Genomic DNA, 15369 nt, shown 5'->3' with positions numbered 1-15369 from the left:
CAGGCTGGGGGGGTGGCAGGCTGGGGGGAGTGGCAGGCTGGGGAGGTGGCAGGCTGGGGGAGTGGCAGGCTGGGGGGGGGGGGGGTCGTCCCGTGACGTAGGCCCTAGGCCTAATCCAAGCCAGATTGGAATGATTGGAACATCAAGAGCAGCAGCAGGGGTCAACATGTGGGATTTGACCATCCAAACAATCCAGAGGCCAGGGCCTTAAAGTCTCTCTCCACCTCCTTCCCACTCTCCTCCAGTCCCTTCACCTGTGTCTCAGCGTTTTGTTTAAAGCTCCTGTATGCAAAGGAACCCAGGGTCAGTGAACAGCATGCAAACAGGGCAAGTGGGCCTGGCTACAGCAGCAATGGAGAAGTCAAGCTTCGGCTCACCCATAGAGACAGATCTCTAGGTGGATATAACCCGTTTTAGCATGGACGTTGCCATTGAGGGCTTCCACCATTTTAAAGTAGTCAACCGGGTGGGGATTCTTCAAAACTGTCTTCTTCTAATTGGGTTGTCTATGGTTTGTAAATGGCTTAAAAGCTATATCACAGCCATCTACTGGCCAAAATAGATTCATTTGGTTCAGGACATTAACATCACCAATTTTAACTTTACACATTTTCAAAACACAAAATATAAAGAAAATGGACTACTTTAAAATTGGAGATAGCCTCGATGGTGCTGCCCATGCAGTCAAATGCCATTATGGCACAGATAAAGAGGAGATCTCTATCCATCTATATGGGCTCACCTCACCAGCAGCAGGCTATACAGAATAGGTCTGAAGTCATCCTTAGTGCTTGGATTACCCCTACAACCTTCTCACCTCAAACATGGTTATCGTATTTTCAGGATATTGTTCATATCAGTGGCCGTGATAAAAAAAAAAGCCTGGGCTTCCACAGTTGAAGCATGGGATGTAGCCTCCTATGTAAAACTAACTAATATGAACAACTCTTGACACTAAACAAAGGAGAGAGGAGAGGACATATTTTATTTTCTGAGAATATCATACAATTATTGTATTGTGAACTCCTACTTCCTTCCTGTATGATTCATTTTGTGTACTCAAATAATTATGACTCCTGACAGTAACCTATGTACATAGTTATATTGTTTGTTTGTACAAAAGTATTTTGTTTGTACTGTCATGACGGATAATATTTGTAATAGACCTTTGTTGTGTACTGTGTAGTTTCGATCACAAAAAAAAAAAAAAAAAAGAATAGATTTAAAGTCAACTGCTTCAGCCAACTGTCATTCGTTGTCATGACGCATGTCTAGGCATGACAACAAACAGAGGAGTTGGCTGGAGCACACATTGATCTGCTATCAGAACAGGCTAGATGAGGACAAAACTCAATGAAATAACATATTGATCCAACTGACTAGCTGCATGCAAAGTGCAGACTCATCTCAGTCCGCCAAACAGCAAAACGTATGAAATATCACACTTTGCAAGTGAAATTTCAAACCCCACGGACGGAACAGCCGAGGAATGTGATATACAGACGGACGGAGTCATGGAAAGTGTGAACACCCTCCAATCACCATGACGACTGTTGGCTGGCGTGCGTGGTGTCAAAACTGGTTAAGCAGTAGCAGCAGAGGAGGAAGAGAAATAACAGCGGGGGGGTACGATTTGACGTCATCATCGACAACTGCTGTATCCCCTAGTCTCTAGCAGGAATGAGCTGTTGCTTTGGTTCCAATGGGAAAACACGTGTGTGGCCAATACACTCCCTCGCCCACCCCCAGTTGTTGCTAAACTTCTTTTATTTTATCAGTTTCAATTCAAATCTGGGTTAATAAGAGTTGTAAAGGGGTTATGGTGTGTGTGTGTGTGTGTGTGTGTGTGTGTGTGTGTGAGGTGTTGGTTTGATGAACAGAAAGTGAATTCATTTTCTTCACTGTGGTAGCCCTGTAATCCTCAATGATCTGTCTGACTGAACTAAACCATGGTGTGCTGTCTGTGGGGCTGCTGGTGGGTCTGGTTCTCCGTACACACACACACACACACACACACACACACACACCCTCTAAACCCCAGCTGGCCTCGCCCCCCTGCGGTCTCATGTGGCACAGAGCCCCAGAGACTAAACCATCTGGACACACCAAAGTCAACACCCCAGGAAGCTTTTGCCTTTCAGTTACATAAGATGGCAGAGCGACACACACACACACACACACACACACACACACACCCAGCGCCTGCTTTCATTATTCAGAACAGATCAGACTAGGACAGGAGAGACCTGACCGCTCCACGCCATTCCATTAGATTATTTACACACACACTCCTTCTAAACATTAGTACACTGACAGACAAACACGGGGCCTAATGGTTGGCTTACAGGCCTAGGCTAATTCAATAGCAGCTAGGCTACTCACCCAAGTTGACATGTTGATGCTTTGTGCACCACAATGACACTCCAGCACAGCGGGACAATGACAGGGTGACAGGGCACTTATTTAGCAGACGGGCTGTAGGGAACTAAGAGTCGGCCCCCTTGACCCTGGTTCACATAGCCTACTGGACAACATACACTGGTGAACTGACTAGTGACCAAGAAGACTAGGACTGCATTTCAAATGGTACCCTATTCCCTACCCTATTCCCGACATGTACATTAGGGAGCCTAGGTAGAGAGGCCTAGAAAAGCCTAGATGGTCAGAGTGTGTAACTGACCTAGCTAGACTAACTGACTACCACTCTAGAAACCTGCAGGGTGTACAGACATACAATGACTACTTACTACAACAGCCAAAAAGCTGTTTAGGGGTTGAACTTCTTCGGTTGCCAGACAACAACCTTTTTATTCTAAGAATGACTCAGTGGAGCCCAGGGCACTGCAGCATTGTCTATGGCACCAGAGGGAGGGAGGGAGAGAGGACCTTTCAAACCTGGCAACACCACAGAGATACAGCGAACACACAGTGATGAGGTTGTTGAAAAGTGCAACAGTTCAGGGGCCTGTTCAGGACGACGTTGCAGAATGTGCAGATAGAAATATATGATGTAGATTAAAAAACATATGATTGTCAGGTAGAATAGGGAATCAAGTCTCTTCTATTCATTCCATTTCTATCTGCGACGTTGCGAAGGTTTCACATCACTGACTGAATACACCCCTGGTAGTTTTGTGTATATGGGGGTGGCGGACATTGAACCTGAGTATCTCCCTCTTTCCTTAACTCCCCGGGGAGCGAAAGGGATTCCCCTCACCATCTGCTGTGCTGTGAGAGTGAGACAGAGACAGAGAGACACTCTTATAGAGAGACCAACAGGACTTCCTAACCCTAACCCTTATAGGAGAGACCAACAGGACTTCCTAACCCTAACCCTTATAGAGAGACCAACAGGGCTGAGATAGACAATTCACAAAAATGGGACAAGAATTCACAAAATGGGACAAACACCAAATTGAGACTCTGAATGCAGAATTCTGCAAAAATATCCTCAGTGTACAACGAAAAACACCAAATAATGCATGCAGAGCAGAATTAGGCCGATACCAGCTAATTATCAAAATCCAGAAAAGAGCCGTTAAATTCTACAACCACTTTAAAGGAAGCGATTCCCAAACTTTCCATAACAAAGCAATCACCTACAGAGAGATGAACTTGGAGAAGAGTCCCCTAAGTAAGCTGGTCCTGGAGCTCTGTTCACAAACACAAACAGACCCCACAGAGCCCCAGGACAGCAACACAATTAGACCCAACCAAATCATGAGAAAATAAAAAAGACAATTACTTGACACATTGAAAAGAATTAACAAGAAAACTGAGCAAACTAGAATGCAATTTGGCCCTAAACCGAGAGTACACAGCGGCAGAATACCTGACCACTGTGACTCACCCAAACTTAAGGAAAGCTTTGACTATGTACAGACTCAGTGAGCATAGCCTTGCTATTGAGAAAGGCCGCCGTAGGCAGACCTGGCTCTCAAGAGAAGACAGGCTATGTGCACACTGCCCACAAAATGAGGTGGAAACTGAGCTGCACTTCCTAACCTCCTGCCAAATGTATGACCATATTAGAGACACATACTTCCCTCAGATTACACAGATTCACAAAGAATTAGAAAACAAACCCAATTTTGATAAACTCCCTTATCTACTGGGTGAAATACCACAGTGTGCAATCACAGCAGCAAGGTTTGTGACCTGTTGCCAAAAGAAAAGGGCAACCAGTGAAGAACAAACACCATTGTAAATACAACCCATAGTTATGTTTATTTATCTTCCCTTTTGTACTTTTAACTATTTCCACATCATTACAACACTGCATATAGACATAATGACATTTGAAATGTCTTTATTCTTTTGGAACTTCTGAGTGTAATGTTTACCGTTGATATTTATCGTTTATTACCTACTTCACTTGCTTTGGCAATGTTAACATATGTTTCCCAAGCCAATAAAGCCCTTAAATTGAAATTGAGAGAGAGAGAGAGAACAGACCAACAGGGCTCAGAGAGAGCAAGCGAACGAACGAACGAGAGAGAAATAAAATGTCCACATGTACAGAATGTAGATACAGTGAGACGGAGAGAGACAGAGGGAGGATGAGAAAGAGAGAGAGAGAGAGAGAGACGAAGGAGGATTCAGTAGAAAAACAGAGAGAAAGCAGAAGTTTGAGTGAGTGAGTCACCCACATCCGTAGTGTGCCGGAAATGCGAGAGTGGGGCAAGAAGCAGAACACTGCTTGAAGCAGTTAAACACAGATGCAACCAACCGACAGTGTATCCATATGGTGATCCACCACCTGGATGTGGTCCTATGTAGCAACATTTCAAATGTTTTTTATTGTATTTTTTTTTTACATTGTTTAAGTAGGAGACTCATAGCTAGAAAATGTTATCATACACTGCAGTTGAGGAACAATGAGAAAGTAATTCTGCTTTGAAAGTTGATAAATTTGTAACCCCACTTTTGAGAAAATGGCCCTAGAATGTTTTGGTAAACCTACTGGAGAGCTCTTCTTTGTCTACACCCATTCAGCATCGTTCACACCCTCTTAAGCCTTAGCCCCACCCATCTCTTTAAGGATTCACAGTGTTGTAAACAACCAAAGATTTCAAGACTAAAAGTAGCAAGTAGTAAGTAGTAGCAAAAATAAAATCTTTATCTAGTCCTTGGCCTATATCCTGATCTGATTTTGGTGCATGTCATGTTCACATTACAGTCTCTGGTAAACACACACTATATCAACTAAAATCTAAGTGTATTTGTCACATGCACAGGATACAGAAGGTGTAAACGGCAGTTTTATTAATTTTTTAGCTAGCTAGCTAAACAATGAACCATAATCCCAACTCTAATGCCGCGTTCAAAAAACAACTAGGAACAACAAAAAACTCAGACTGGGAAAAATCGATTTGAACGGTCATCCAACTTGGAATTCCAACTCGGGAACTCGGGCCTCCTTCTAGAGCTCCTACACAGATCATACATGTAATGTTAGCTAGCGAGCCAGCCAGCTAACGACAGCTAGCTAGCTAAGAGTAAGCTTTAATGAAAACGACTTTGACAAAATGAGAAATGTATAATATCTGAAAATGTAGCTAGACTCTTAACCGTATACATGGATGAATGCTTCTCCCTCTCTGTCACGGATGCCATGGTTGCCCTTAGTTTGAAGATGTAATCCGGAGACGGGTGTTTTATACAACACGCTTCTTTGCGTTCTCGTTTGGCAATCTCTCTGCTTCCACCGGGCATTCCACTGATTTCAAAACCAGGTCAACTTCTTCCATGACTACGACACCGTTTCTTCCCTACCATTGTCATCAGAAGACTCTAACAATGTCTTCTTCAATGAAAAATGTTTCTACCTAAAAAAATAAATAATCAGGTATTTCCTCATAGTCTGATTCGTTTTCAGAGTCAGAGAGAGTCAGCATGGCACGATCATCCTCCAGAAAGTAGTCCGTCACAACGTTTTCCCGACTGAGCTTTGTCGACAGCGGCTATTAACTTCAGGGCAGCAATGTTGAAAGCAGTAGCAAAACTTTTCCAGTTCTTCATGATATCTTTTTTTTTTTTTGGCCGCGGTAGACAGAATTATCCACACATACTTAACAGCTCATACTATAGACAGAAGCATGCTACATGGCAGACCAAACTGAACTCATCTCTCGCCATGTCCAGCCTATCCATTATCTCAGTCAATCATGGCTAGCGGGGAAGGTTCCGGTATTTTTCTGTGGCTAAACCAACTATGCTCGTTATTTATTTAACACTTTTATTCGTATTTACAGACGGCATACAAGTTTGTTATTAAAGGCACATGAAAGTAAAAATGTTCCAGAAGGCATTTCTGCAAAAAAAAAAAAAAAAAAAAAAAAAAAAAACTCTCCTGTGAAGTAGTGACATGCGACCTATGCCTAGTTTCTTGAAACGAGTCGCATGTTCCCCTCTTCTACAGCACATACAGTTGAACTGTTCAAACACACACACACACACACGTTCAAATCAGTGTCTGCAGCTCTAGCACAACAACCCAATTAAAGCTACTTTAACAATAACCGTACAGCTTCAATCAGCCTAGCTCACAGTAATGGAGACTAGCCTACCAAGATAAACCTTTTTGCTGGAGAGAGTCCATGGGTGCGTCCCAAATTGGCACCCCCATTCTCTTTATAGTGCACTACTTTTCGAACCGGGGGCCCAAAGTAGTGCACTATATAGGGAATAGGGTGCCATTTGGGATGCATGCCATTCCTCTCTTTCCCTAGCTTCTCCCATGGAAGCTGGTGACTGACATTGGTAAACAGTTGAATGGACGAGCCCAAGGGAACAAGTTAGGAGGGAGGAGAAAGCCCAACTGGCCAAACCAGTCTAAGTGACAGTTTTATTTCCTCCAACACAACGACAGAAAGGCTAGGGCGACACAGTGCTCTCTCTGCAGTGTCATTCATGTGACCGAGACACAAGGAACTGGGTGGACTTTGGGCAGACTTTAAATGGGATTTCCCCTTGTGTGTGGATGGATCAATAATGTCTATTGAATTCAAATCAAAACTAGTGAGTCATAACTCACGTTGGACTATAGGAGAGAATGAGTTTAATACTGTGCACACACACACAGATGAATGTTCTTATAGGCCTATAGCCTAGCTTAGTTGTTTTCAGTGGTGTGGTGAATCACCATTAGTCACGAGCTAACAACCTGAGCGCCAAATATTTGTAAGAGCCAACAATCTCTTCACTACCAACCTGCAAAGGCCTGTTTACTGAGCCAAAACACCAGCCCCTGAACACAGCCCTCCTTTTAACAGGAGTTTGTGAGCAGGGGGGGGGGGGGGGGGCAAAGAGGATCCAAAGAGTTTGAGGAAAAATGAATGTTTTTTAAAAAATGTTCTGGAACCTTCCTCTTGCCAGTACACACCACCTCAGTATGGGCATGGTTCCCATGACGACAGGCTCCACCCAACCGACCTAGCGCTGAACCTGAACACGCACGCACACTCTAGACTTGACTGATCTTGAGCACATGCACTCCATTGCCATCTCTTCTGTCTATGAGATGTCGTAAATAACTCCTCTAGAAGTCCAGTAACTGCAGAGACATGGAGAAAGGAAAACTGGCAGAATATTCCACACAACAATCCGCAATAACTGCTACATAAACGTTTTACTGTGATAAGGGCCTATGTGGTTCTTTATCTACCTAGTTGAATGAACGGACTGTAAGTCGCTCTGGATAGGAGCGTCTGCTAGATGACCAAAATGTAAAAATGGGACAGAGACCACACATTACTGGACAGACGGACACAGTGCTCTTTATGGATCCGATAGTGATGGAATGGGGGATGGAGAGGTAGAGGAATGGGAGAGCCCGAGGGAGAGAGAGAGAGAGAGACTAACAGAGAGGGCATGAGGGATAGAGGCAGGTTAAAACCATGACTCAGACAAAAGGGGGAGGGGGGAGAGAGAGAGAGAAAGGGTTCGTGCTCAAGTGAAAACCCTTTAAGGGAACACACCACAACAATGCAAGCAGCCCACTCCATCAAAGGGCCTCCCTCCCCCTCTCCCTCTCCGCCCATCCCTTCCTCCCATCCCCCTCCTTTTCATTAATGTATATCTCAGCTGTAAGGGTTCTCTCTCCCTCTCTCTCTCTCCCACCCAAGAGGTCCTATGATAGTGTATGGTCTCTCTCCCACCCCCCACCCAAGAGGTCCTATGATAGTGTATGGTCTCTCTCCCACCCCCCACCCAAGAGGTCCTATGATAGTGTATGGTCTCTCTCCCACCCCCCACCCAAGAGGTCCTATGATAGTGTATGGAGGTCCCAGCAACAACAACTTGTCATGCTCTCTCTGAAACAACATTAGCCTATCACTAACCCCACTAGTGTTGCTACCGGACTGCTAAATAGTTAACCACCCTGGACTACCGGACTGCTAAATAGTTAACCACCCTGGACTACCGGACTGCTAAATAGTTAACCACCCTGGACTACCGGACTGCTAAATAGTTAACCACCCTGGACTACTGGACTGCTAAATAGTTAACCACCCTGGACTACCGGACTGCTAAATAGTTAACCACCCTGGACTACCGGACTGCTAAATAGTTAACCACCCTGGACTACCGGACTGCTAAATAGTTAACCAACCTGGACTACTGGACTGCTAAATAGTTAACCACCCTGGACTACCGGACTGCTAAATAGTTAACCACCCTGGACTACCGGACTGCTAAATAGTTAACCACCCTGGACTACCGGACTGCTAAATAGTTAACCACCCTGGACTACTGGACTGCTAAATAGTTAACCACCCTGGACTACCGGACTGCTAAATAGTTAACCACCCTGGACTACCGGATTGCTAAATAGTTAACCACCCTGGACTACCGGACTGCTAAATAGTTAACCACCCTGGACTACCGGACTGCTAAATAGTTAACCACCCTGGACTACCGGATTGCTAAATAGTTAACCACCCTGGACTACCGGACTGCTAAATAGTTAACCACCCTGGACTACCGGACTGCTAAATAGTTAACCAACCTGGACTACCGGACTGCTAAATAGTTAACCACCCTGGACTACCGGACTGCTAAATAGTTAACCACCCTGGACTACCGGACTGCTAAATAGTTAACCAGGCTAAATAGTTAACCAACCTGGACTACCGGACTGCTAAATAGTTAACCACCCTGGACTACCGGACTGCTAAATAGTTAACCACCCTGGACTACCGGACTGCTAAATAGTTAACCAACCTGGACTACCGGACTGCTAAATAGTTAACCACCCTGGACTACCGGACTGCTAAATAGTTAACCAACCTGGACTACCGGACTGCTAAATAGTTAACCAACCTGGACTACCGGACTGCTAAATAGTTAACCACCCTGGACTACCGGACTGCTAAATAGTTAACCACCCTGGACTACCGGACTGCTAAATAGTTAACCACCCTGGACTACCGGACTGCTTAATAGTTAACCACCCTGGACTACCGGACTGCTAAATAGTTAACCACCCTGGACTAACGGACTGCTAAATAGTTAACCACCCTGGACTACCGGACTGCTAAATAGTTAACCACCCTGGACTACTGGACTGCTAAATAGTTAACCACCCTGGACTACCGGACTGCTAAATAGTTAACTAACCTGGACTACCGGACTGCTAAATAGTTAACCACCCTGGACTAACGGACTGCTAAATAGTTAACCAACCGGGACTACAGGACTGCTAAATACAGTGTTATGAAAAAAACACCACCACCACCATGCTTGACCTTTGGTATGATGTTCTTACTGTGGAATGCAGAGTTTGGTTTTCGCCAGGCATTACTGGAACCATATCGTCCAAAAAGTTATACTTTTGAATCATCTGTCCATAGAACGTTCTTCCAAGAGTCTTGATGATCATCCAGGTGCTTTTAGTCAACTTTTTGGACGAGATGGGTCTCATTATGCCTGGCGAAAACCAAACACTGCCTTCCACAGTAAGAACATCATACCAAAGGTCAAGCATGGTGGTGGTGGTGTGATGGTTTGCTGCCTCAGGACCTGGACGACTTGCCTTAATAGAAAGAACCATGAATTCTGCTCTGCATCAGAGAATTCTACAGGAGAATGTCAGATCATCCGTCTGTGAGCTGAAGCTGAAGCGCAGCTGGGTCATGCAGCAAGACAATGATATAAAACACACAATCAAGTCTACATGAAAATTGCTAAAAAGCAACAAATTTGAAGTTTTGGAATGGCCTAGTCAAAGTCCAGACCTAATCCCAATTGAGATGTTGTGGCAGGACTTGAAACGAGCAGTTCATGCTTGAAAACCCACACGTCACTGAGTTAAAGCAGTTCTGCATAGAAGAGTGGGCCAAAATTCCTCCACAACGACGTGAGAGACTGATCAACAACTACAGGAAGCATTTGGTTGGAGTCATTGCAGCTAAAGGTGGCACAACCAGTTATTGAGTGTAAGGGGGCAATTACTTTTTAACACAGGGGAATTGGGTGTTGCATAACTTTTTTTATAAAATAAATGAAATAAATATGTAATTGTTGTGTTATTTGTTCACTTATGTTCCCTTTATCTAATATTAGGTTTTGGTTGAAGATCTGATAACATTCAGTATCACAAATATGCAAAAGTAGAGAGGGGGCAAATACTTTTTCATAGCACTGTAGTTAACCAATCGCTACCTGGACTGATAAATAGTTAACCAATCGCTTCCTGGACTATCTGCATTGACCCTTTTTACACAAACATTGACCCTTTTGCACAAAATCAGACGTTGTTGAGCAGATAATGGGTTGACTTTATTGATCTACTGAATACATGAATACACACATAGTATTGTTGAAACATTATTCTACATTATACAATTATTTAATGGATAATAGGAGTTAATGAAATAAGATACAGCTCTGAACACCCCCAATCCACCACACACACACACACACACAGCACTCCCGCTCCAAAGACACTTGACACATATGGATCCAGAGCTACATATTATGCTACATAGGTTACCATGGTAATCCAACTTAGTAAACGGTTAGAGAATGGGAGATGGATGACTCTTTACAATATGTTTTCTACCGAAACTTTATTTAGGGATCTGGAACCGGAGCAGGAGATAACAGACGAAGAGTTTTCTTTCTGGTGGTTTTTCAGTTGCCCTGAATGAGGAAAGATCTTTCCACATAGACAGGAGTAAGGTTTCTCTCCAATGTGTATTCGCTGGTGTGTAATCAGGGCTCCTGAATGATTGAAGCTCTTCCCACACTGATCACAGCTATAAAGCTCCTCTCCTGTGTGTATGCTCTGGTGTGTAATCAGGGCTCCTGAATGATTGAAGCTCTTCCCACACTGATCACAGCTATAAGGCTCCTCTCCTATAAGTCTCTGCTTGTATTTACTGAGACGTTCCGATCTGGAGACACGTCTTGTCAGAATCATGTTGTTGTTGAGGCTCCCCAGATGATAAGTCCCTCCCACTGTGAGAGCCACAGTTAGGGCTGTCCCCCGTGAAACGAAGATATTGAACAGCACGGACATCTGAAATCGGACTACCTGATGGGACTTTGATAAATGCTGAAAATTGCCAATCAAAATAAACGTACTACCACAGCGACCACGTTATTTTGGAGAAGCAAATTTGATTCCGAATTCGGACATGTCAACTATTTCTAAGATGCATACTTGCAGTTTTTCCGAACTCAGAAGGAAGCTTGCGCTGCCCGTGCTTGACTCATCACACACGCTGCTGGCTGTTTATTATCTATCCTGTTGCCTAGTCACTTTACCCCTACCCTTATGTACATATCTACACCAACTACCTCAGTACTGCTACGCTGTGTATAGCTAATCCCCCCCCCCCCCCCCCCCCCCCCCAACATCGGACACCCCCTAACTTCGGACAGTCTCTAGCGGTTGGAGGACTAAATCACCTCGAGCTCAACATTTAAATGGACTGGAAAATAACGGTAGGTTTTGCGACTAACGACACCCTTCTAGCTAGCTGACCACTGATTTTCAGTGCAATTTATGTATGTTAAGTCAGATAACACCCCAGATTAACCTCCCGAGTGGCGCAGTGGTCTAAGGCACTGCATCGCAGTGCTAGCTGTGCCACTAGAGATCCTGGTTCGTATCCAGGCTCTGTCGCCCATGGGGCAGCGCACAATTGGCCTAGCGTCGTCCAGGGTAAGGGAGGGAATGGCCGGCAGGGATGTAGCTCAGTTGGTAGAGCATGGCGTTTGCAACGCCAGGGTTGTGGGTTTGATTCCCACGGGGGGCCAGTATGAAAAATACAAAAAACAATGTATGCACTCACTAACTGTAAGTCGCTCTGGATAAGAGCGTCTGCTAAATGACTAAAATGTAATGTAAATGTAACACCGTTGAAGGTAATATCTTTTTTAAACGCTGTTGAATATGCCGATAATACGGGGTTCCACGCTCTAGCCAAGTTATAGTTACTCATTGTGTATTTATTACTTGTTTTAATATGAATTATTCCTCATGGTTTCATTTGCCTTATTTTCTGCACCGTTGGGAAGGGCCAAGCATTTAACTGTTAGTCTACACCTATTGTTTATGAAGCATATGACAAATAACATTTGATGTGAACGGTGGCAGGCTCAGGTCACTGAAAAACTATCCTTTCACTGTCCCCTACAAGCTTTGTTCAGTTTTTCCCCATAGGCCTAATCCTAATTCTGTTTGGGTTATTGCTAGTCAATGTCAGCTCGGGCTTGGGTGGCCCGAAACACTGGCGTTGGTAATTATTATAAATGCCACTGCACAGCACTAGCTGCCGAAATCTGGGTCTAGCTCTGGGTCCGTGTTATTTTGGGGTCTTATTCGGAGGGGTGCAGGGAGAGGGCTGCAGCCAGGAGAGATGCACACAGCTGGGGTTTGCTCTCCGCTCACTGGCCTAGTAGAACACTCTTTCCCCACAGGAGCCAAAGAGCATGTGTGTGTGTGTGTGTGTGTGTGTGTGTGTGTGTGTGTGTGTGTGTGTAGGGGAGAGGAGGGGGGAGACTGAACCCCTGACCTTCCTGAAGGGAAGTTGCTCCACACTGGAGAGGGAGGGAGATCGGGATAAGAGAGCGGGAGACCGCCGCTGTTATCATAAACACCATAGGGCCTGTTTGGGACCTTGTCCCAATTCTGCCCTCTTCCATCCATAGCACCAGCTAGAGAACTTCAGTAATCCCTTATCCATCCACACAGACTGCCCTTAGAAAATGGCACCTGAAAGTAGCCTGACTGAAAAATAGCCTGACTGATTCTGAAGAGTAGTTTGGATTAGGACACAAAGACGGACAGTTGTCCCACTACAAATCTAAAACGGCTCTCTGACTTTTGTCATCGTCACAGGGAGTCGGAGATCCACGGTAACCACTATGACGATTACGGCCTCTGTGTTCCCTGAGATCTTCCCTCTGTTGTGTTTGGTCTGGTGATGTAAAAAGCACATCATTATACAGTTAAGACATTTACTCCACAGTCGGGGTAAGACCATAGCTGACTGTCAAACCACTACCCGTCCCACTAACCAGCACGCACACACCACTGTCTACCACTAGCAGTTATACTGAGCCAGCCTAAATCTCTGTCATGAACACAGTAGCAAAACACAGTCTCAAGCTTTCACTGTACATCAGCCCACAGTAAAGCTGTGTCATAGTGCATCCGGACAGATTAGGGGAGAGGGGTGGCGTGTGCGCCAAGCAAGCACCTTTTATTGAAACAGAAAGTGTACCATTATCTAAAAAGAGCAGGTATGAGCTAAGCCGTCTAGGTTTAGAGTAACGCGTTATTATGACCATTCAAAGGGGAACTACAGTACAATCATAACACCACCAGAAAACGAGTCACTGAATGTATGACAGAGACAGGACAGACTTATTACGGAGTTGGAACAGACTTTGCAGCAATGTGGATCTCACGACAAACTGCATTATTAAAAATGCATAACCATCTTTCATTAGAGGTGGTTATGATGAAGAGCTCATTAGACAGCATTAACAACAAATATCAACATTTATATAAAATTGGCTTGCCTTTAGTTCTCTTGGTTTATAATATGATCTTTGCTTTGTATAAACAAGCGCACATCAAGATAGTGTTGTTATCTAAGGCCTTGGATACATTCATCACTACAGTATCCATTACCGTTTGTTGGATTGCAGATGGCAGCTGGGTGTGTGTGTGTATTTGTGTGTGTGTCCAAGGTCTCTCCTCACTGTATAAGGTCTAGGTCCTTTTGAGCAGATGGTCATAATTACCAGAGCGCAGAAAGCAGCAGAGGGGAGCGTTGTTTCAAAACGCTGGGTAGATAGATTGATTTCAGGCTGCAATCTGGATTGGGTAATCTTCTTTCAACAAAGCTAGGACGAGTTAGTTCTCCTTTAAACCGCACTGTTAATCAACTTTACACACTTCACTGCCATTTTCGGCACCATAAATACTTTACAATGTTATCTTTCAATTGCATTTAAATCCATTGTGATAGTGCTATGAATTGACAAAATGAAATTAGAGAACCTCAAGCAGGAGATACAACACTGACATGTTGTCAAGATCATACACAAACATTGTGACCAGTAAGCAACTCCCTTCATCATACAGGAAGCGAAGGGGAAATTAGCGAAAGCTTGACAACCAATGACCCAGAATAACAATAATGTAAACTCGCATGAAATAAAAATAAATAAAAATAATGTCTCTCCGTAATTGAAAGAATATACAAAATGATACAGTTGAATAAGTTGTGGCTGAATTGGCAGTCCAACATCTGAAGACAGTGTCAAGGAACAATGAGAAAGAATGAATTCCCTCGTACACTTTTCAATTTCATGATCGTCTTCTCGTGGATGTGGTGCTAGCTCGTTAGCTAGCGATAGTTTCGCACCACCACGACACAAGCAGGTGACAAAAAACACTAACAAAAGACTTTCCACGGTGGCTCCCCATCAGATGAATTGTCAGCTAAACTTGAACCACGTTATCTACACCAAACAGGCACAAAAACAAAACTCACCTGCTCGCGTAATATCGGACAAGTCATAGTTCCTGGCGGTTCGGGGAAACTCCTTCAATTTACGGTTCGACAAGTTCAGAGCACCGCTCGCTGCAGCCTCCTCGACCGACTTCTCCACGCTCCGGCTAGCCGCTATTGTCGCCGGCAGCTGGGCACCTTCCCCAGCAGCCATGAACGGTAGATATGCCTCTTTATGTTACTGTGTTTGGGTAAAAATTTTTTTAAAAAGCCTTCCTTTACACTTTCGTATGCCTCAGAACTACTTCCTAAAAACCGTCTGTCTCTCGTCCGATAAACAACTTTCGAAGTAGGACAATGAATAAATCCGACAAAGGCTATTCCTTTCTCTTCC

The 15369-nt window shown here is 44.3% G+C and overlaps 1 protein-coding gene across 2 annotated transcripts in view; it reads right to left on the bottom strand.

Moving 5' to 3' along the window:
• Positions 1–15369, bottom strand: part of LOC311117345 (leucine-rich repeat and calponin homology domain-containing protein 4-like) — a 60932-nt gene that overhangs the window by 45504 nt on the left and 59 nt on the right. For both annotated transcript variants that reach the window (XM_084192303.1, XM_084192304.1), the window contains exon 1: positions 15018–15369. This exon is cut by the window's right edge. In XM_084192303.1, coding sequence (XP_084048429.1) covers positions 15018–15189 — 172 coding nt within the window. In that variant the 5' untranslated portion in view covers positions 15190–15369. The remainder of the gene's footprint in view (positions 1–15017) is intronic.

This window comes from Coregonus lavaretus (genome assembly GCF_964263955.1).
Source record: "Coregonus lavaretus genome assembly, contig: HAP1_SCAFFOLD_1735, whole genome shotgun sequence".
In the NCBI taxonomy this organism is placed as follows: domain Eukaryota; kingdom Metazoa; phylum Chordata; class Actinopteri; order Salmoniformes; family Salmonidae; genus Coregonus; species Coregonus lavaretus.
Note: the sequence above shows the minus strand (reverse complement) of the source record. Positions and strands in the feature narration are given on the sequence as shown.